This window comes from Scophthalmus maximus, chromosome 11 (genome assembly GCF_022379125.1).
Source record: "Scophthalmus maximus strain ysfricsl-2021 chromosome 11, ASM2237912v1, whole genome shotgun sequence".
Lineage (NCBI taxonomy): Eukaryota > Metazoa > Chordata > Actinopteri > Pleuronectiformes > Scophthalmidae > Scophthalmus > Scophthalmus maximus.
Window position 1 is genome coordinate 25,182,160 of NC_061525.1, and position 21,759 is coordinate 25,203,918.

A 21,759-nucleotide genomic window follows, 5' to 3' on the forward strand; every position below is an offset into this window, starting at 1 on the left:
AGCGCGGAGCCGCAGCGCAGCTCGGCGGAGGGCGGAGGTGGTTGTGGATGGGACGCGGCCGGGCTGCGTCAGCTGACTCCGCTCCGCCGCCGACATCTTACCTCGGACCGGAGGAGACGGAGCGAGGGTCCGGGCCTCACGGTCAGATGTGGGGGTGGAGAGACGGAGGGGCCCCGCCGGGCCCCGCCGGGCCCCGGGGCCTCTGACCGGCAGCTCCGCCGCCGGGCCGCCGGTCTGTCTCACCGCTGTGGTGACGTCAGCAGGTGCTGCTGCTCTGATGGTTCAAGTATTTATTGATGATCGATTCCTGATCGATCTGTTCAGCTCGTGATGTGACGTCAGACACAAACAGCAGCTGTGATCGATTATTTCGCAGTTTGTTTTCTTCATCGCGTGACGTGACCGGGCGGTGACTGTGACTGTGACCGGGCGGTGACTCGGGACGTCGCGACATGAAAGTTGAAATATGTCGGTAACACGTGCTACACGGTCCTTGTTCTTTATGCCGAAAATAGCGTAAGAGTCCTGGTCACCGATGGCTCTGACGTCCGAACCGGTTCCACGTGTTTCTGAATCGGATCAAAGGAATCTGAATAAAATTAGATATTTTTCAATGGAGTTCTGAACGTGTCCTTCTTTCCGTGGACACTTGGTTAGCACGTGAGCTCAGCAGCGGCTAAGCTAACGTGCTAACTAGCATCTGGTCCGCCAACATGTTGAATATGAAACATGATTCATTTGAACAATAATGTTTCTGTTGCTTCACCTCATCAGGTTCAGTTGGATCAGATTTTTTGATGCTGAAATCGATATGATTGATTTTTTGATGCTGAAATCGATATGATGGATGACGACAAAGGGAAACAGGAAGTGACCTTCACATCGTTCTGCTGCTCTGTGGTTTTTTTAGGTTTTGATTTTTGTAAAAGTTGGATGAGAAAATCAAAGCCTAAAGAAAATACAGCTCAGACGGAAAAGGACTGCTCGGAGGGACGAGGCCCCTCAAACTGTCTGTACCTGTCTGTACCGGTCTGTACATGTCTGTACGTACCTGTCTGTACATGTCTGTATGTACCTGTCTGTACCTGTCTGTACATGTCTGTACGTACATGTCTGTACGTACCTGTCTGTCTGTCTGTACCTGTCTGTACATGTCTGTCTGTACCTGTCTGTACATGTCTGTACGTGTCTATCTGTATGTCCGCACCTCTCTGTCTGTACCTGTCTGTACATGTCTGTCTGTACCTATCTGTCTGTCTGTACCTGTCTGTATATGTATGTACCTGTCTGTCTGTACATGTCCGCACCTCTCTGTCTGTACATGTCTGTCTGTATCTGTCTGTATCTGTCTGTACATGTCTGTACATGTCTCTCCGCACCTGTCTGTCTCTGTCTGTCTGTACCTGTCTGTCTCTGTCTGTCTGTACCTGATGTTAATCTGAATCTTCAGTAAATTAATAAACGTCTGATTTTCTCTGAAGTGATGAAAAGTTTTTATTTTGTTTATTAAACGTTTGTTGTTTCAACAGAAATCGTGTTGATTTATTCTGTTGGTTTCATTTCTCATGCGAAGACACAATGTCACTTCCTGTCTGACGTGAGAAGAAACACTGACACCTGCTGGTCGGTTCAGTTACAACGTGAAGATTATGATCCTGTGATATTTACAGTCTGAACATAAATTTTAGTTAAATTTTCTTTTTGCTTTACTTTACCTATTATATTATTGTATTGTATTATTCTTCAGAACCTCCTTGCTGTGAGGCGTCAGCGCTAACCACTACACCACCGTGCAGCCCACTCTGCTTCATGTCTCTGATATTAATGAATCAACATCTGACATCAGTCGCTGGCTGACGATCGTGGCATGTTGATTTTATAAAACAGTTACAAGTTATAGACTCACTACGATTAGATATTTTTATTTTATTATTTGTCATTATACGAAGAAGTCGTCCGTCTGGCTGTGTGCACAGTGCCCAGTGGTTGCTATGCAACACTGTGGCGTTCCTCAGAAAGAGGCTTCGAAACGGAGCTAGGAACGAATCAGATAGCTTGATTTGAGCAAATATATATTATTATATCTATTATATTTATTGATTATTCAGTATTGATTATTCAGCTGATCAACTCAGCAGCTTTTATTTCTGCATCGGGTTTCCATGACGACCAGCAGCCTGTAAAAACACATTGGTTGAAACTCAGATGTGGGAACCTGCCACAGAGTCTGTGTGTGTCTGTGTGTGTCCAGTGTGTGTGTGTTCAGTGTGTGTATGTGTGTGTGTGTGTGTGTGTTATTGTCTGTCCAGTGTGTGTGCGTGCGTGCGTGTGTGTGTGTGTGTGTGTGTGTGTCCAGTGTGTGTGCGTGTGTGTATGTGTCCAGTGTGTGCGTGTTCAGTGTGTCCAGTGTGTGCGTGTTCAGTGTGTTCAGTGTGTGTGTGTGTCTGTGTGTGTGTGTGAGATGAATGGATGGAGTGTAATTAAATCCTCGTCCTTCAGTCTGACACTTCGTCTCCTCCTCCGTCTCTCTGAGTCTGATGCTCCAGACTCTGAGTGGGTGGGACGTCTGCCAAGAGGGACCAGGACCCAGGAGGTCCCCCTGACCCCGGACCCCCCAGGAGCACAGAAGCATGATGGGATCCTCCTGCAGAGAAACCGAGCTGAGGAACAACAGGTCGACGTCTGAGAAGTGACACCTGTGTTCTGTGTCCTGACCAGCAGGGGGCGACTCTGACAACATGACGTCAGTCAACAGTGTTGTACAGTTTGATCCAGTAACAGTCACACGGACCAGTGTTTACCACCAACGGCAACTGTCTCCTATAGTCACAAATATCTCTCTCTCTCGTCGTCGTCTCTGTCTTCGTCCTCATGCTGCTGACACTGAGACATCAGGGAACAAAGTGGAGAGTTCCGGTCTCATGTCGGGTCGGTCCACACTGATCCGGTTCACAGTTGTAGGTGGTTGGAAACGACATCACCAGTTTCCGAGCAGAGTCCGTCAGCTCAGGACAGACGTCTCTCTGACGTCCACCAGACAGTCGACTGTCCAAATGGACGTCGGATCCAAGTCTGCGTCTATTTCTGGGAAATATCTTCCTGATCCCGAATGAAGGTCTCACAGATGTGATATTGTATATCAATATTCATATAGTCACTGAGGTATCTTCGTTTCACGTTCAACCGTCGTCGTGCTGAACCACTGGTCTGTCGCGTCAGATGTTTCGTTTGATTTGATGTGATTTGATTTGATTTGATTTGATTTGATTTGATTTGATTTGATTTGATTTGATTTGATTTGATTTGACTCGTCTGAAGCCGCCGATCATCTTGTCAGTTGACTGTAAACGTCACGCTGATCATTTGGGACGTAGATTAAAGGCGGATGTTTGAATGGACATTTTTACAGTTGAATTCATCGTGGACACTGAGGCTCTGGAGCCGCCGCTCGCAGAGAATTTGAGAAACACACTCAAAGTTTTAAATTTAAAAAATGGTATGACCACCAGGGGTCGCTCTGCAGACCGGACCCGAACCACTACAGTGATGATGATGAAAATCTTAATCAGTGACCAGGAACTGTGGCTCCTTCGTGGGTCAGAACACAGGTCCAGTTGAGTCTGATCCAGTCCTGATGAGTCCGACCTGACACAGAACCCTGGAGGGGCAGGTTTCAGGTGATGGATCATCTGGACCACCTGGATCTCCTGCACCACCTGGATCTCCTGGACCACCTGGACCACCTGGACCACCTGGACCACCTGGATCTCCTGGACCACCTGGATCTCCTGGATCTCCTGGACCTCCTGGACCACCTAGATCTACTGGACCACCTGGACCACCTGGACAACCTGGATCTCCTGGACCACCTGGATCTCCTGAACCACCTGGGCCACCTGGACCACCTGGATCTCCTGGACCACCTGGATCTCCTGGATCTCCTGGAACACCTGGATCTCATGGACCACCCGGATCTCCTGGACCACCTGGACCACCTTGACCACCTGGATCTCCTGGACCACCTAGATCTCCTGGACCACCTGGACCACCTGGATCTCCTGGACCACCTGGATCTCCTGGACCACCTGGATCTCGTGGACCACCCGGATCTCCTGGACCACCTTGACCACCTGGATCTCCTGGACCACCTAGATCTCCTGGACCACCTGGACCACCTGGATCTCCTGGACCACCTGGATCTCCTGAACCACCTGGGCCACCTGGACCCCCTGGATCTCCTCGACCACCTAGATCCGGACTTAGGTGAATGGACTGAGTCCCTCCCAGTCTTCTCATTCATAAGATTTGTTTTGATGTTCCAGTTTGTGTCTTTTCGCTGAATGTGTCCAGGTTTATCTGAAGCTCTGGTTCCTGTTGGTTTCTGGTGTAATGTCACAGGAAGCTGACGGGCCACAGTCTGTTTGGACAGATGTTCTGAGATAAACACTCCACATCTGGACTGCTGCTGGTGCGGGGTGGCCCTACCTGTGGCCCCTCACCCCGAGGGCCCCCGGGGGCCTGCAGAGGCCATGAGAGGGACCTGGTGGAGACCTGGTTCTGTTGTGAGAGGACACAGAACCAGACCCGAGTCCCTCTGCAGCAGAGGGGTTAAACTCTCCACCACTCAAACACCTGACCCCGCCCCTCCGGACCAGCCCCGCCCCTGCAGCGAGCGCACTGTCCGGGAAGTTCCCTCAGTTAGTTCCAGAGCCGAGCAGGACGAACCGGGTCTGGACTCGGACGAGCAGACCCCGGGACGATTCAAATCTTGTTTTTTTCTTTTGTCTCGCGGCGGTTTGACGTGTCTCAGACGGTCCGGAGGGAACCGGGTTCTGTCCGGGACCGACTGATGAACCGGCGGGTCGGGTTCTGTTCTCATCATGGAGCCGCTTCAGCTGCTGATGACGATGATGGTGATGATGAGGGTGAGCCCAGCTGAGACCTGTGAATAAACTCATCGGTTCTTTAATGAAGTTCAGATCTCAGCACCGAGAACTGGGCCTGGTCCTGGTCCTGGTCCTGGTCTCTGATCCAGAATCCTGGTCCTGGTCCAGGTCCAGTGAGAACAAGAGAAGAAAAAACAGTAGAATAAGAAAAAAGTAACAAAACAGAAAAGAAAAAGTGAAGCTTTTATTTCTTCAAATGTATTAACTGTTTTCATTTAACAACAGATCAAATCAATCTGATCTATCTGATCGATCACAGAAAAATTGTTGCAGCTCGACATGTACAACAAATACACCTCAACATAACACTACACACAGTACACACAGTACAGTTTCACAGTACAGACAGTAAACTCAGTACAGTATAGTACACACAGTACGGACAGTACCGACTCTAGTCTTATTGGAGCTACAGCTCAGTGAAGAGTCACAGACATCTTAGGTCAAAGGTCAGTGAGGGCATGAGGACGTGAGGACGTTCACATGTGGGACAGATGTGTGTGTGTGTGGGGGGGGGGGGAGGTGTTGGACTGCTGCCACGTTGTCTCTCCACAGGTCCAGGTCCAGGTCCAGATCAGGGATCCAGATCCAGGTCCAGGTCCAGATCCAGATCCAGATCCAGATCCAGGTCCAGGTCCAGGTCCAGGTCCAGGTCAGGGATCCAGATCCAGGTCCAGGTCCTGACGAGGTGTCAGGGCAGTGTGGTCACAGCAGCACCTGGTGGACATAAGAGGAACTGCAGCAGATTGGTTCATAATGACATCATGTGTTGTGTGTCTCCAGATGTGCAGAGAGACGTTCGCTGAGCGTCCGAGAAACAAACGCTACGCCGTCAACCCTCTGGGACACAAGTGGACTCACCACAACCTCACGTACAGGTGTGTGTGTGTGTGTGTGTGTGTGTGAGGTAACGCAGGGTGACAGGGTTCAGTTGTTTGCTCTTCTCTACAGAAAATATAACGTCTAACAGACCTCGTCACGTCAATGTGTTTATGAAAACTCCCTCTGTCAGTCATCGTGTCAATCTTATCTTATCTTAACTTAACTTAACTTATCTGATCTGATCTGATCTTATCTCATCTTATCTTATCATAACTTAGCCTAACTTATCTCATCTTATCTTATCTTAACTTATCATAACTTAACATAACTTATCTTAACTTACCTCAGGATCGTCACATTTCCCAACACTCTGAACGTGGACGACACGAAGAAGGCCCTCAGCATCGCTTTCACCAAGTGGAGTGACGTGTCTCCGCTGACCTTCACCGAGGTCACCGAGGGCAACGCCACCGCTGACATCACCATCGGTACGAGCAGCAGAGGAGGCGTGTCTGTGGTGGTGTCAGTTGTCATGTCTGTGGTGGTGTCTGTTTTCTTGTCTGTAGGTGTGTCTGTGGTCGTGCTTGTGGTGGTGTCTGTGGTGGTGTCAGTTGCCATGTCTGTGGTGTGTCTGTAGCCGTGTCTGTGGTGGTGTCAGTTGTCATGTCTGTGGTGGTGACTGTAGCCCTGTCTGTGGTGGTGTCTGTGGTGAGAGTCCAGGTGCAGTTTAATGAATCTGAAACACTCGGTAGGTTTCTACACCTTCAACCACACCGACTGCTGGTGGTCTCCTCTGCACCCGTGCTTCGACGGTCTGAACGGCGAGCTGGCTCACGCCTTCCTGCCGCCGCGAGGAGAAATCCACTTTGACAACCACGAGTTCTGGATCCTGGGCAAGTCCAGGTTCAGCTGGAAACAAGGTGAGTGTGGAGCAGAGGGACTGAAGTTCCACGACGAACAGACTCTGTGTTGTAACAAAGTTTAGCTTTAGGTTTGGTTCAGACATTCATGTTCCCCTCGGGATGAACCCCACTGACATTTAGCTCAATTTTTACAGCAGGACCCATGGCTCTGTAGGAACCAGTTTGGTTTAGTTCCAGGTTCTGTAGTGTTCGAGGTTCTGTAGTGTTCCAGGTTCTGTAATGTTCCAGGTTCTGGAATGTTTCAGGTTCTGTAATGTTCCAGGTTCTGTAGTGTTCCAGGTTCTGGAATGTTCCAGGTTCTGGAATGTTTCAGGTTCTGTAATGTTCCAGGTTCTGTAGTGTTCCAGGTTCTGTAGTGTTCCAGGTTCTGGAATGTTTCAGGTTCTGTAATGTTCCAGGTTCTGTAGTGTTCCAGGTTCTGTAATGTTCCAGGTTCTGTAATGTTCCAGGTTCTGTAGTGTTCCAGGTTCTGTAGTGTTCCAGGTTCTGTAATGTTTCAGGTTCTGTAATGTTCCAGGTTCTGTAGTGTTCCAGGTTCTGTAATGTTCCAGGTTCTGTAGTGTTCCAGGTTCTGTAGTGTTCCAGGTTCTGTAATGTTCCAGGTTCTGTATTGTTCCAGGTTCTGTAATGTTCCAGGCTTTGTAGTGTTCCAGGTTCTGTAATGTTCCAGGCTTTGTAGTGTTTCAGGTTCTGTAGTGTTCCAGGTCCTGTAGTGTTCCAGGTTCTGTAATGTTCCAGGTTCTGTAATGTTCCAGGTTCTGTAGTGTTCCAGGTTCTGTAGTGTTCCAGGTTCTGTAGTGTTTCAGGTTCTGTAATGTTCCAGGTTCTGTAGTGTTCCAGGTTCTGTAATGTTCCAGGTTCTATAGTGTTCCAGGTTCTGTATTGTTCCAGGTTCTGTAGTGTATCAGGTCCTGTAGTGTTCCAGGTTCTGTAATGTTCCAGGCTTTGTAGTGTTTCAGGTTCTGTAGTGTTCCAGGTTCTGTAATGTTCCAGGTTCTGTAGTGTTCCAGGTCCTGTAGTGTTCCAGGTTCTGTAATGTTCCAGGTTCTGTAATGTTCCAGGTTCTCTAATGTTTCAGGTTCTGTAATGTTCCAGGTTCTGTAATGTTCCAGGTTCTGTAGTGTTTCAGGTTCTGTAATGTATCAGGTCCTGTAGTGTTCCAGGTTCTGTAATGTTCCAGGCTTTGTAGTGTTTCAGGTTCTGTAGTGTTCCAGGTTCTGTAATGTTCCAGGTTCTGTAGTGTTCCAGGTCCTGTAGTGTTCCAGGTTCTGTAGTGTTCCAGGTTCTGTAATGTATCAGGTCCTGTAATGTTCCAGGTTCTGTAGTGTTCCAGGTTCTGTAATGTTCCAGGTTCTGTAGTGTTCCAGGTCCTGTAGTGTTCCAGGTTCTGTAATGTTCCAGGTTCTGTCATGTTTCAGGTCCTGTAATGTTTCAGGTTCTGTAATGTTCCAGGTTCTGTAGTGTTCCAGGTTCTGTAGTGTTCCAGGTTCTGTATTGTTCCAGGTTCTGTAGTGTTCCAGGTTCTGTAATGTATCAGGTCCTGTAATGTTCCAGGTTCTGTAGTGTTCCAGGTTCTGTAATGTTCCAGGTTCTGTAGTGTTCCAGGTCCTGTAGTGTTCCAGGTTCTGTAATGTTCCAGGTTCTGTCATGTTTCAGGTCCTGTAATGTTTCAGGTTCTGTAATGTTCCAGGTTCTGTCATGTTTCAGGTTCTGCAATGTTCCAGGTTCTGTAGTGTTCCAGGTTCTATTGTCAGTGACACTGTGGAAGTTGATTCTTACAGTTGATACAATGACTTTAATTCCAGATCCATTGATTAGTTTATTGACAACATGAAACACTGACTGAACGGTGAGTCCGTCTGTTTTCATGTGGACTGACCGAGTGGTTCTGCAGGAGTGTGGCTAAACGACCTGGTCCAGGTGGCGGCTCACGAGATCGGTCATGCCCTCGGACTGTGGCACTCCAGAGACCCTCAGGCCCTGATGCATCCCAACGCCACCTACACCGGACAGAGGAACGTCGCTCAGGACGACGTCTGGGGCGTCCAGAGGCTCTATGGTAACGTCCGACACGTGAGACGAGTCAGAAATGTTCAGCCCACGGGACCAGATCACAAGTGGTCAAGGTTTTAGGTTTTGCTCAACGACCTGACGACAAGAAACATTAAAAATATCTATGCTTTTATCCAGTAAGGGTCACGGTGGCCAGGGTTCACCCAGGACAGGTCGCCGATGTATCACAGGGCAAGACAGAGACAAACAACGGTTCACTGTCACATTCACACCTACGGTCAATTAAGAGTCTCCAATCCACCTAAAGTAAATAGTGTTTGGAAAGAACCCACAAGAACATGCAAACTCCACACTGAAAGGCCCTGGTGGGTTCAAACTTTCTAGCTGTGAAGGTTCTGACCACTACACCATCGTGAGCCCATAAATATATGAAGTGTTTTCAAACCATTCATTACCTCACTTGTCTGCTACATTGTACTTACTGCAGTACAAGTACTGGTTCATCGTTGGATGGGGGTAGAACCGTCTGCTGGACTGACAGCTGTCGACCTGTTCGTCTGCAGGTTGTCTGGATAAGAAGCGAGTCTGCGATCCTTGGGCTCGACTCGGCTTCTGTGAGCGGAGGAAGACCTTCATGAAGAAGAACTGTCCTCAGCGCTGTGACCTCTGCTATGGTGAGTCACAGCTCGGACATCTGGCTCTCTGAGAATCTCTAGACTAAACTCCAACTGTCGAGTCGGGGGGCCGATGTTGTCGCTCCCTGTGCTGCTGAAGCCGGGACGATCCAACAGAAACCAGATCCTGAGGTTTGTCTCTGGTATCAAACTCATTTCCTGTCTGTCTCGCTCCCACCTCAGAGCCTCTGGAAGCGGTGACCACACCAACTCCGTCTCCAGCCAACGTCAAGATCAAGATGGTTCCCAGAGGGAAGGTGGTGGGTTTCCGCTGTGGAACCAAAAACCCCCGCTCTCCACCCAAAGTCAGGTCAGCTGATCAATAATGAAAACTAATGTGTCCTGAGCGAATGAAACAGGAAGACTGAGTCAGTGAGGAACAAAGAATAAATGTTGTAACATAAAGATCAATAAGATGAAGCTGTTGGTTTGTAGTTGTCTTAGTGCAGTGCACAGTTTGTCCTGAGGGTGGTGCTAGAGGAAGAGTTGTGACTGATGTCCGTCTGTCATGCAGCTGGTATAAAGACGGCGAACAGATCCGGACCTCCGTACCCGGCTACGTCGTCATGAAGGACCGAGATCTTCGCATCGTCGCCAACGAGTTCAACGAGGGCGTTTACACCTGTCGCATCCATCGACGCGGGGACGTCGTCTCTGCCAACTCCTGGGCCATCCGACTGAAACCAGAGCAGCCGGGTCCTGGTCCGGCCCGGTCCAACAGCTGAGGACATAGACGGGGGAGGGGGTGTTGACCGGACAGACCGGGACGTACCTGGTCACTCGTCAGAAGATCAGACGTTAAGAGTTGGTTCACTGAGGTTCAGGAGATTTGTGACTGGAAAACAAGATTTAATCAGACGTCATCAAAGAGCTCTGGTGTTTTGACATCACACAGGAAGTCATCATGTGCTCATAAACATTCACAAATTCATTAATTCATAAGAATCCTGACTTGATATACTGTATGTAAAAGTCACGTTTAGTCGTCCCTGGAACGTCACGTCCTCATTATCCCTTTGTGGGACGTCACATCCTCATTGTCTCTTTGTGGGACGTCAAGTCCTCATTATCCCTTTGTGGGAAACATCTATTCATATTATTTTAATGAGGAACATTAGTTTATTGACTCGTCAGGACGTCCTGCGCTTCACTCACCAGCCTCCTGGTGTTTGACTTGTTTACCCACAATGCACTGCAGAGCTGTTGTATAATAATAAAAATGGTTCTGGCTCCACTGAACGTTCATGTTCAACTGTTTCTTTCACATTAACACAAATGAAACGCACTGAAATTAAAAGAAATTGAATTCTTATTATTACTACTACTACTAATAATAACAATAATTCTGATTCTGACAGATTCAGATTTTAGCAGAAAAATTGAGAATTAATTTCTATTATTGTTGTTTCATTATAGTAGGAGGTTGTTTGTCTATCGGTCATGGATCTGGACGAAGGGGCGGAGCCAGGAATGTATTAACTGATTATGTGATGAGGTTTGACTGTTGTTCTAGTTTTATTATTGAAATGATTCGTCAGACATTCAATCATAAACAGGTACAGTGACACAGTGGCACAGTGACACAGTGGTTCTGACTGTCGTCTCACAGAAACAAGGTTCTGGGTTCAAAACTATGTCGAGGTCATGTCCCAAACTCCTTCAGGTGAACTGCCACTGAACTGCCTGTAGTCCTGAGCCCTGACCTCTCGCCCTGTGTCAGGCGGGATTGGTTCCCGTCCCTACGCCACCATCATGTGGACACTAAGAACTACTGCACCTCCTGTGGACCAGTCAGCACTGAGCTGACACCTCCTGTTCCCCTGCTCTCTGATTGGACCAGAGGTCGCTGCACTTCTCTTCAGACATGAAACAAACACAGTGTCCACCTTCAGAATCAAACTTTATTGAGTGAACATGATTTTTCAGGTGAAGCTGCACACGGTGCAGACACACACCTGTCGGCTCCGCCCTACTTCTGATTCAAAAGACCTTCATCGTGTCCGAGGGCGAGGAGGAGGAGGACAGATGTGGGATTTGGTCTGGAGACAACACTGGTACAGTTAACGGGGCAGGCTGGACTATGCCCCCCCTCCCGTGGTACTGATAAGGTGTAATCAGAGGGGGCGGGGCTACAGCACAGGTAAACAGAGAAAGGCACGTGTATGGCTTGTTGACAGGGAGGAGAAGGTCGATTGGCGGCGACACATTGAATCAACACAGATAACGGGTAGAGACGCTGGTCATCAGGGGGCGGGGCTGGGCGGGGGGGCGGGGCTAGTTCTCAGGGTTTGTTTGGTCAGAGTTCAGGAATGTTTTGTCGTCTTCAGCTCAGGAACACGTCGTGGCCCCGGCCCCTGCTGGTGACATCACTACATGCCCATCCTGATGCTCTGGATGATCTGGAAGATGGCTGAAAGACAACAAGAGGAAAAGTGATGAAACGCAGGTTCCTTCAGCCGTCAAGTACTCATCTACTGTAAGGTACTTACTACGATAGAGTATTAACTACTGTAAAGTAGTTATCTACTGTAGAGTACTTACTACTCTAAAATACTTACGTACTGTAGAGTACCTATCTACTGTAAAGTACGTACTACTGTAGAATATGTTCTACTATAAAATACTACTGTAAATGATGAACTACTGTATAGTACTTAGTACTGTAAAGTATTGATCTACTGTAGAGTACTTACTACTGTAAAGTACTTACTGTAATGTACTTACTGTAAAGTATTAGCTACTGTAAAGTACTTACTGCTGTAAAGTACCTACTACTGCAGAGTACTTACTACTGTAAAGTATTTACTACTGTGAAATACTTCCCACTGTAACGTATTAACTACTGTGAAGTACTTACTGCTTTAGAGTACTTATCTATTGTAAAGTACTTATCTACTGTAAAGTACTTACTGCTGTAAAGTACCTACTAGTGTAGAGTACGTACTAGGGTAAAGTACTTACTACTGTAAAGTATTTAATACTGTAAAGTACTTACTGCTTTAAGTACTTATCTATTGTAGAGTACTTATCTACTGTAAAGTACTTACTGCTGTAAAGTATTTACGACTGAAGTTCTGTATCACAGTATTACTATTTTGTATAATATAAGTAGTATTGGTAGTATCTAGTTTGATAGTAGTTATATATTAGCATGCTACGGACCCTGGAAGGTCTTCGTGTCCCGATTTAGGCCTCTGCTCCCAAACTGATCTTTGTCACATTATCAACGGACGGACGGACGGACGGACACACACACACACACACGGACACACACACACGGACACACACACACACACACTCACACACACGTCTCACACACACGTCTCACACACACGTCTCACACACACGTCTCACACACACGTCTCACACACACACGTCTCACACACACACGTCTCACACACACACGTCTCACACACACACGTCTCACACACACACGTCACAGGTCACAGCGACTCAAACGAGCTGACGTGTCCTGGAGATAAGAACCTGGTCCAAACCCCGCCCCCAAGCACCCCCCCTCCCCCACACACACGTCACAATAACTTTATTTTTTTTTTCATTATTCATATTTATATATGATGAAGAATGATGATGAAGAAGAAGATCACTCACCTGATCCACACACAACGAAGATGAACAGAGCGAGCAGCCAAGGCCCCACCCCTTTATCCTCCACCATGTTCCTCTGAAACACAAACACACACACACACACACACACACACACACACACACACACACACAGTCTGTTTCACTTCATGTGTCGATCTGATCTGATCTGTGATGCTTCTGGATCAGAGCCTGATTCTCCCACAGCCTGAACGCATCACGTTGGGTTCAGGGTCAATTGATTGCAGGTGTGAACATGAGCGTGATTGGTTGTTTGTATCTCGGCCTGTGATTGATCCACAGTTAAGTCAGTGATACACTTATGATCAACTCATTACAGCTCATGCCTCGATCGATCAATGGATCCAGAATAAAGACTTGATCAGAGGAGAGGAGCCTCGGAGGAAACCGGTCTGACCCGCGACCGGACTGGTTTTACGGAACGTCACCGAAGCACCGGGACGTTTCACTCGCTGTGCTTCCTCCCGGTGGACCCGCCGGTTGTTAAACTCACCGTTGTCTTGGCCACGTTCCCTCGCTGAGTGATATTCTTGCTGTGCTTCTCGTTCGCCATGCGGATCCGCTGCTTCGCCACCATCTTGTCTTCTCGCGTCTTCTCCCGCTCCGGTTGTTGGTTTAGTTCGGTTGTCGGTCGGTCGGTGGTTGTTCGGTCTTGTCGGTGCTCGCTCCGGACGCGGACGGACTGAGACTCTCCAAGTTGTCTACGTACTCAAAAACAGAACGCCCCGCCCCCAGAGCCCGCTGATCTCGCGCACATCCGGATAAAGCTTCTGTTTGTCCAAACTGAACTTCCGGTCCGCTCTTTCAAAATAAATCCCTGAAGCCTCGTGACGTCTCCGGATCGATCGAGTCATTGGATCATGAATTAAACAAAACAAACGTTTATGAATAAAATTCATCTAACAAGTTTCCCACAGCTTAAATATTCTAATGTTTGAAGTATAATCAGTAAAAATATCTTAAAACTTTTTATATCAGCTTTTACTTTGAAAACGGAAATTGTATCACGCTCAGTTATTTTTATACAACTTGACGCAGCTACAACCTTCCGATAATTTAAATAAATCTAATTTTGTTTCTTCTTCTTAAATAAAACACGTTACATTAGATAAAACGTCACGTTTGACATCAGAACCGTCGATTTAATTTGTACATGTAGTTTTTTGAGTGACGTGTGTTAATGACTGTCGAGTGTGTGATGATGTGGCACTGGGGGACCTGCCCCTCGCTGCTCCTACGTATTTCCGGCTGTTTCCGCTTCCGGCACACAAACATGGCGCCCGCAGTCCCGCTGTTAGCAGGTGGGTGATTTCACTTCTCATTCAACTCTGTTCTCGTCTCTTCTGTCAACTTTACACCGACGTGTCACCGAACACCTGCGGCCACCGACCCCGGTCCTCTCGGTCCTCTCGGTCCTCTCGGTCCTCCCCGGTTGTTGTAGGCACTTTGAACGTTTCGCCAAACTCTGTGTAAATTCTGGCAAATTTTATATGATTTCTTTTTTTCAAATACATTTTTGCGCGAAAACAAAAAGTAAAGAACTTTGCGTAAAAAGATCAGGTTCTTCTGCGTCATTCGGCTTCGATCAAAACCATAAAAAGTGCAAATAATGAAGATAAATCATCTCAACGTGACTCGTCATCAGTCTGAAGAGACTTCGACCTGGTGTGATGTCATCAGTGTTTGTGAGGATCGATGATGGATGATGTGATCAGTAGAATCACAGACGGCTCTGACGTCAGTCATTTTGACAAACTTGTTCCCGGGCAGCATGAGTTAAAAATACACACGTCTCTGTCTGTCTGTAACTGTCTGTTACTGTCTGTAAATATCTATAACTGTCTGCCTGTCTGTCTGTAACTGTCTGTTACTGTCTGTCTCTCTGTAACTGTATGTATATCTATCTATCTGCCTGTCTGTCTGTTACTGTCTGTCTGTCTGTAACTGTCTGTCTGTAACTGTCTGTCTCTGTCTGTCTCTCTGTAACTGTCTGCTGTCTGTAACTGTCTGTTACTGTCTGTGTCTCTGTAACTGTCTGTCTCTCTCTGTGTCTCTGTAACTGTCTCTTACTGTCTGTCTCTCTGTACCTCTCTGTAACTGTCTGTCTGTCTGTCTGTCTGCAACTGTCTGTTACTGTCTGTGTCTCTGTAACTGTCTCTTACTGTCTGTCTCTCTGTAACTGTCTGTTACTGTCTGTCTGTCTGTTACTGTCTGTCTGTAACTGACTGTTACTGTCTGTCTCTCTGTAACTGTCTGTCTGTCTGTAACTGTCTGTAACTGTCTGTCCCTCTGTAACTGTGTCTGTCTGTAACTGTCTGTTACTGTCTGTGTCTCTGTAACTGTCTGTATATCTATCTGTCTGTCTGTCTATCTGTAACTGTCTGTCTGTAACTGTCTGTCTGTAATTGTCTGTCTGTAACCGTCTGTCTGTCTTTGGGGGAATGTTGTGTGTAACTGATGCTTGTGCGTGTTTAAATAATTTTATTTCATAAAGTTATTTGAATGTGTTTTGTCAGTGCGCGGTTCAGCCGGTACGTCTCTGCTGCGTGGTCCTCCGCAGTGTGAGCAACTCTCAGCCTTCACCAGGTAAACCTCCTCTTCCTCATCCTCTTCATCACACACCTCCGTGTGACCTCCATGACGTGTGTGTGTGTGTGTGTGTGTGTGTGTGTGTGTGTGTGTGTGTGTGTGTGTGTGTGTGTGTGTGTGTGTGTGTGTGTGTGTGTGTGTGTGTGTGTGTGTGTGTGTGTGTGTGTGTGTGTGTGTGTGTGTGTGTGTGTGTGTGTGTGTGTTCTCCCCTCAGGGAGGGAGTCAGCAGGTGTGTGACCTTCAGCAGAGATGGGACGCTGTTCGGCTGCTGCAGCGGAAACAGGTAACCATTGTATCATCGGTTGTTTGTATCTGACACAAACGCCATGACGACACTATGATGTAACATCAGGGAAATTAAAGGGTCACTTCACAGAAACGACACCAAACTGTCTTTCTCTCTGTCTGTCTATGTCTGTCTGCCTCTCTGTCTGTCTGTTTCTCTGTCTGTCTGTCTGTCTTTCTTTCTCTGTCACTCTGTCTGTCTTTCTGTCTGTCTGTCTCTCTCTCTCTGTCACTCTGTCTGTCTCTCTCTGTCTGTATGTCTGTCTGACCTCCTGTCTGTCTCTGTCTCTCTGTCTGTCTCTCTGTACTCCTGTCTGTCTGTCGGTCTGCCTGGCTGTCTGTCCCTCAGTGTCTCTGTGATTAAGTCTTTAGATGCCTCCAGCGTGTTGACCTTGGACCTCCCAAAGACGAGTCTGCTGGAGTTTTCTCCTCTGAATAACGTCCTGGTCTCCTGGCAACCATACAGCAGTAAGACACCGAGACAAAACTGATTAAACAGAAGTGACACTGACAGATTATAGTCTAATGTCTGTCTGTCCTCCTCTCTCTCTCTGTCTCTCTTCCTGTCTGTCTCTCAGAGAGTCAGGACAGTACTCAGGGTGAGGCGAACCTCCAGCTGTGGGACTTACAGAGCGGTCAGCTGATCAAAGCTCTGTATCAGAAGAAGGTCACTTCATGGTGAGTCTCACCTATCACACCCGTCTCACCTGTGTAACCGGCGTGTTGGCTGACACATCTGACAACGCATCACTGTTGTCACATGACACACGTCACATGATCCAACATGTCTTCAGTGTGTTGGTGGTGTTTCACTGAGTCATGACAAACATGGCGACTGTAGGTTCTTCATCATGTCCAACAATAACAGTCAGCTGTCAGAGCACAGGGGGGAGGAGTCGGGGGAGGAGTGTGTGAGCAGACTGAAGGTGTGTGTGGACATCTGCAGGTGTCCCAGCTGGTCCGAGGACGAGAAGATCTGTGTGAGGAGTGTCAACAACGAGCTGCACTTCTACGAGAACAACGACTTCAGTAAGAAACTACATTTAACTCACTGCTTCCTGTTAGCTTCCTGTCTGCTTCCTGTTAGCTTCTTGTCTGCTTCCTGTTAGCTTCTTGTCTGCTTCCTGTTAGCTGCTGGACTGTGGTCAGTAAACGTCTTTTTATACAGTCGCTGAGCGTCTTTATATACAGTTATTGATGATCTTTATTGATGGTCTATACAGTTATTGATGGTCCTTATATACAGTTATTGAAGGTCGTTATATATATTTAAACGGTCTCTGTGTTTCAGATTCTATAGCCAACAAGCTTCACATGCAGAAGGTCTCAGACTTCGCTCTGTCTCCTGGAGGTCAGCCCAGCAAGGTGAGGACCCACAGCAGAGAGTCGGTCTCACGTTGGTCCATCCCCTCATGTCTCTGTCCTGTTTGTCCCCTCCAGGTTGCCGTCTACGTCCCGGGGAGTAAAGGAGCCCCCTCGTTTGTCCGTCTGTACCAGTACCCAGTTCTGGGCGGTCCGACGGCGGCGCTCGCCAACAAGAGCTTCTTCAAGGCTGACAGAGTGTCCATGTTGTGGAACAAGAAAGGTGAGAGCAGTGACGTGGAGAATGTCTCCGTTCAGTGTGGAACAAATCCTGACACAAATCTGTTTGTGCTGCTCTGACCGTCACAGCCTCGGCAGTTCTGGTGACGGCGAGTACAGAGGTGGACAAGACCGGAGCTTCTTACTACGGCGAGCAGACACTGCATTACCTCGCCGTGAATGGAGAGACCGCTGTGGTCCAACTGCGTGAGTGAACTTATCGTCAAGGAGGTGACGTCTTGTTGTTTGTTGGTCTGTGAGTTTGAAGCAGCTTGGCTGATTGTAAGACGACTTTCAGGTGAAGTTGTTGGACTGGTGGCGGAGGGATGAGCGACACTATGAGTGAAGCTGCAACGTGAACGTTATGTCCAGTTCAGCCGTACTTCCTGACAAACTCTCTTCTTTCTTTGATTGAAACAGCAAAAAACGGTCCGATCTACGACGTGGCGTGGAGTCCAACCTCCACAGAGTTCTGTGTGGTGTTCGGCTTCATGCCTGCCAAGGCCACCGTCTTCAACCTGAAATGTGACCCAGTGTTCGACTTCGGAACGGGACCGAGAAACGCCGCCTACTACAGGTGAGAACACACCTCCTCTGCTCTCACAGATTCTACCACAGGGTTGGGAGATTCACTGTCAGTGGCTCAGACCATGTTGCCTCTAGTCCTCAGGGCCACATCCTGGTCCTGGCCGGCTTCGGGAACCTGCGGGGTCAGATGGAGGTCTGGGACATGAAGAAGTACAAACAGGTGAGGACGAGTCAGAAAGCTCCGGCTCAGTTTGGACAGGTAAAGTCAGGAGGTGAACTCAGAGAATCTGGACCATCACTCTCCTGATGATGCAAAGAACCTGAAGTTCTCTCGTGTTCAAACCATGTGGACTCTCTGTTGATGTTTTACTCCTCAGACCTGAACCCAGAACCGGTCCAGTCTAACCCCCCCAGTTCTCTCAGGTGTCCAAACCTCAGGCTCCAGACGCCACCCATTTCTCCTGGTGTCCTGATGGCGAACACATCGTCACGGCGACCTGTTCTCCCCGGCTGCGTGTCAGTAACGGTTATAAGATCTGGCACTACACCGGCTCCCTGCTGCACAAGGTGGACGTGGCGACCGGCTCGGAGCTGTGGGAGGTTCTGTGGCAGCCGTTCCCCGACGGCAGCTTCCCTGAGCGAGCCGTGAAGTACCAGGCAGCGCCCAGTGAGCTGGGAACCACGCAGGCCCTGCCCACACAGGCATACCGCCCACCTGCACTCAGACACCTGCCAGCCACACCCAGCTCCAAACTAGTGAGTAGAAAGAGTTGACCTTTAGCTCCGCCTGCAGCTCCGCCCTCTTCAGCTCACCTGAAACTACTGCTTATAACATGTCTGTCTCTCGTGTACCTGTCTGTCAGCATGAGGAGGAGCCCCCTCAGAACATGCGTCCAGGTGTTTCAGGGGAGAAGAATCTTTCTAAATCAGCTCTGAAGAATCAGAAGAAACGAGAAGCAAAGAAAGCAGCGAAACAGGTGAACTGATGGCTCACCTGTAGACTCACCTGTTGACTCAGCCAATGTCTCACCTCCTGTAAACTCACCTGATGACTCACCTGTAGACTCACCTGATGACTCACCTCCTGTAGACTCACCTGATGACTCACCTGATGACTCACCTGATGACTCACCTGATGACTCACTTCCTGTAGAATCACCTGATGACTCACCCGTAGACTCACCTGACGACTCACCCGTAGACTCACCTGATGACTCACCTGATGACTCACCTGATGACTCACCTGTAGACTCACCTGATTACTCACCTCCTGTAGACTCACCTGATGACTCACCTGTAGACTCACCTCCTGTAGACTCACCTGATGACTCACCTCCTGTAGACTCACCTGATGACTCACCTCCTGTAGAGTCACCTGATGACTCACCTGTAGACTCACCTGTAGACTGACCTGATGACTCACCTCCTGTAGACTCACCTGATGACTCACCTGTAGACTCACCTCTTGTAGACTCACCTGATGACTCACCTCCTGTAGACTCACCTGTAGACTCACCTGATGACTCACCTCCTGTAGACTCACCTGATGACTCACCTCCTGTAGACTCACCTCTTGTAGACTCACCTGATGACTCACCTCCTGTAGACTCACCTCCTGTAGACTCACCTCCTTTAGACTCACCTGATGACTCACCTCCTGTAGTCACCTGATGACTCACCTGCAGACTCACCTGTAGACTCACCTGATGACTCACCTCCTGTAGACACACCTCTTGTAGACTCACCTCCTGTAGAGTCACCTGATGACTCACCTCCTGTAGACACACCTCTTGTAGACTCACCTCCTGTAGAGTCACCTGATGACTCACCTGTAGACTCACCTCCTGTAGACTCACCTGATGACTCACCTGTAGACTCACCTGATGACTCACCTGTAGACTCACCTCCTGTAGAGTCACCTGATGACTCACCTGTAGACTCACCTCCTGTAGACTCACCTGATGACTTACCTGTAGACTCACCTGATGACTCACCTGTAGACTCACCTGATGACTCACCTGTAGTCTCACCTGATGTAGACTCACCTGTAGACTCACCTGTAGACTCACCTGTTGACACACCTGTAGACTCAGCTCCTGCAGACTCACCTGATGACTCACCTGTAGTCTCACCTCCTGTAGACTCACCTGTAGACTCACCTCCTGTAGACTCACCTGATGACTCACCTGTAGTCTCACCTCCTTTTGACTCACCTGATGACTCACCTGTAGACTCACCTGTAGACTCACCTCCTGTTGACTCACCTGTAGACTCACCTGTAGACGCACCTGATGACTCACCTGTTGACTCAGCTGATGACTCACCTGTAGACTCCCCTGATGACTCACCTGTAGAGTCACCTGTTGAATCACCTGTAGACTCACCTGTTAACTGAATACACGTGTTGATCTCACACTCTGATTGGTTCAGCAGGAATCAAAGTCTGAACCTCCGCCTGACCCCGTCCCCGTCACCAACAGCCAACCAGAACCGAGCAGCGGCGACCCAGAGACAGACAAGAAGATAAAGAATTTAAAGAAGGTGAGGAGGAGGTCGGGTCACATGACCTGACCTCAGTGACCTGGTGTGCAGGTGTTCAGTTACGGGGCTCGGCCTGTTCTGTGCTCTGATTGGTCGGTTCTGTGTTTTTGTTTCAGAAACTTAAAGCCATCGAGGAGCTGAAGGAGCAGCAGGCGTCTGGGAGGCTCCTGCAGAAGAACCAGGTGAGTGTTTCACACTGAAAGATTCCTCTGTATTATTGATTAGTGATCAGCAGTGATCAGTATTATTGATAAGTGATCAGTATTATTGATCAGTGATCAGTTGGACTGTGTGTCTACAGCTGGAGAAGATGCAGAAGGAGCAGCAGCTGCTGGACGAACTGGACGAATTGAACATCGGAGAGTAGAGGGTGGAGCTACAGGCCACGCCTCGAAATCCCACGATCTGTGTGTGTGTGTGTGTGTGTGTGTGTGTGTGTGTGTGTGTGTGTGTGTGTGTGTGTGTGTGTGTGTGTGTGTGTGTGTGTGTGTGTGTGTGTGTGTGTGTGTGTGTGTGTGTGTGTGTGTGTGTGTGTGTGTGTGTGTGTGTGTGTGTGTGTGTGTGTGTGGTTCATCAGTTAATAAAGTCTTTGCGATCAAAGATTGTTGTTACTGTCGTTACGATGATAATATCAGGTTTCCAGGTGTACGGTGCTGCTTCTTGTTACCGTGACAACAACTAGAGAGACTAAATATTTGTAATTTTGAGGATGATTGAAAGTTTTTCACATGATCAGAGTTTAAACAACAGATCAGTTTAACAGATAAAGTTTATGAACAGTTCAGTTTCTCATGCGTCCCGGAGAACATGTCATTTGATGAACGCACCCCGATACATGGAGCGTGATTAATGATACTTGTACATCTGCAGGTGTGTTTGTATAATTATCATGTCGGAGATGACGTCAGAGGAACATGGGTTCATGTCAGAGCCGTTGAGAGAGAGACTCGTGACATCTCGTTGCCATCAGTCGGATCACGGAGCCTCTCGTCTGTGTTGAGACATAATCAGATTGTTTACTATCAGTACATCTGAATCTGATCAACATGTTAGTGGATTATGATTTATAATTATTTATGATTCAAGAAGACGTATTGACCAACTGCATAGAGGAACAACATCGGCATGTCACTCTGCCTCATTGTAAATCGATACATTAAAATCTCAGTTCTTTCTCTGAGTAATGATTCAAACTTCTGAACTATCTGAAGTCGACAAGTCACGTGACGT

General features: G+C 48.1%; 3 protein-coding genes across 4 annotated transcripts; 2 read left to right on the forward strand and 1 right to left on the reverse strand.

The window, feature by feature from the left end:
• The first annotated feature begins 4,703 nt into the window (after positions 1-4,703).
• mmp23bb (matrix metallopeptidase 23bb) lies at positions 4,704-10,617 on the forward strand. Its single transcript, XM_035621963.2, has 8 exons — positions 4,704-4,925; positions 5,730-5,824; positions 6,117-6,256; positions 6,521-6,688; positions 8,586-8,750; positions 9,268-9,378; positions 9,562-9,688; positions 9,893-10,617. Exons 1-8 carry the CDS (start codon positions 4,881-4,883, stop codon positions 10,101-10,103), a joined length of 1,062 nt encoding a protein of 353 aa, XP_035477856.2. The 5' UTR covers positions 4,704-4,880; the 3' UTR covers positions 10,104-10,617.
• Positions 10,618-11,259: 642 nt separating this feature from the next.
• LOC118298879 (stress-associated endoplasmic reticulum protein 1) lies at positions 11,260-13,727 on the reverse strand. The gene is made up of 3 exons (XM_035622053.1): positions 13,499-13,727; positions 12,991-13,063; positions 11,260-11,788 (listed from the first exon to the last, which is right to left on the reverse strand). The coding sequence occupies exons 1-3, from the start codon at positions 13,580-13,582 to the stop codon at positions 11,748-11,750; spliced, it is 198 nt and encodes a 65-aa protein (XP_035477946.1). The 5' UTR covers positions 13,583-13,727; the 3' UTR covers positions 11,260-11,747.
• A 469-nt stretch (positions 13,728-14,196) lies between these two features.
• Positions 14,197-21,129, forward strand: eif2a (eukaryotic translation initiation factor 2A). Of its 2 annotated transcripts, none has more exons than XM_047335497.1 (16): positions 14,197-14,306; positions 15,522-15,591; positions 15,809-15,877; positions 16,229-16,347; positions 16,458-16,557; positions 16,826-16,908; positions 17,171-17,244; positions 17,320-17,464; positions 17,551-17,667; positions 17,881-18,037; positions 18,124-18,208; positions 18,412-18,744; positions 18,852-18,965; positions 20,419-20,529; positions 20,646-20,711; positions 20,831-21,129. In XM_047335497.1, the coding sequence occupies exons 1-16, from the start codon at positions 14,204-14,206 to the stop codon at positions 20,894-20,896; spliced, it is 1,812 nt and encodes a 603-aa protein (XP_047191453.1). In that variant the 5' UTR covers positions 14,197-14,203; the 3' UTR covers positions 20,897-21,129. The 2 variants fall into 2 exon arrangements, with proteins under 2 accessions (XP_047191453.1, XP_035477798.1); XM_035621905.2 differs by having other exon boundaries at positions 14,211-14,306; positions 20,422-20,529.
• The last annotated feature ends 630 nt before the right edge of the window (positions 21,130-21,759 follow it).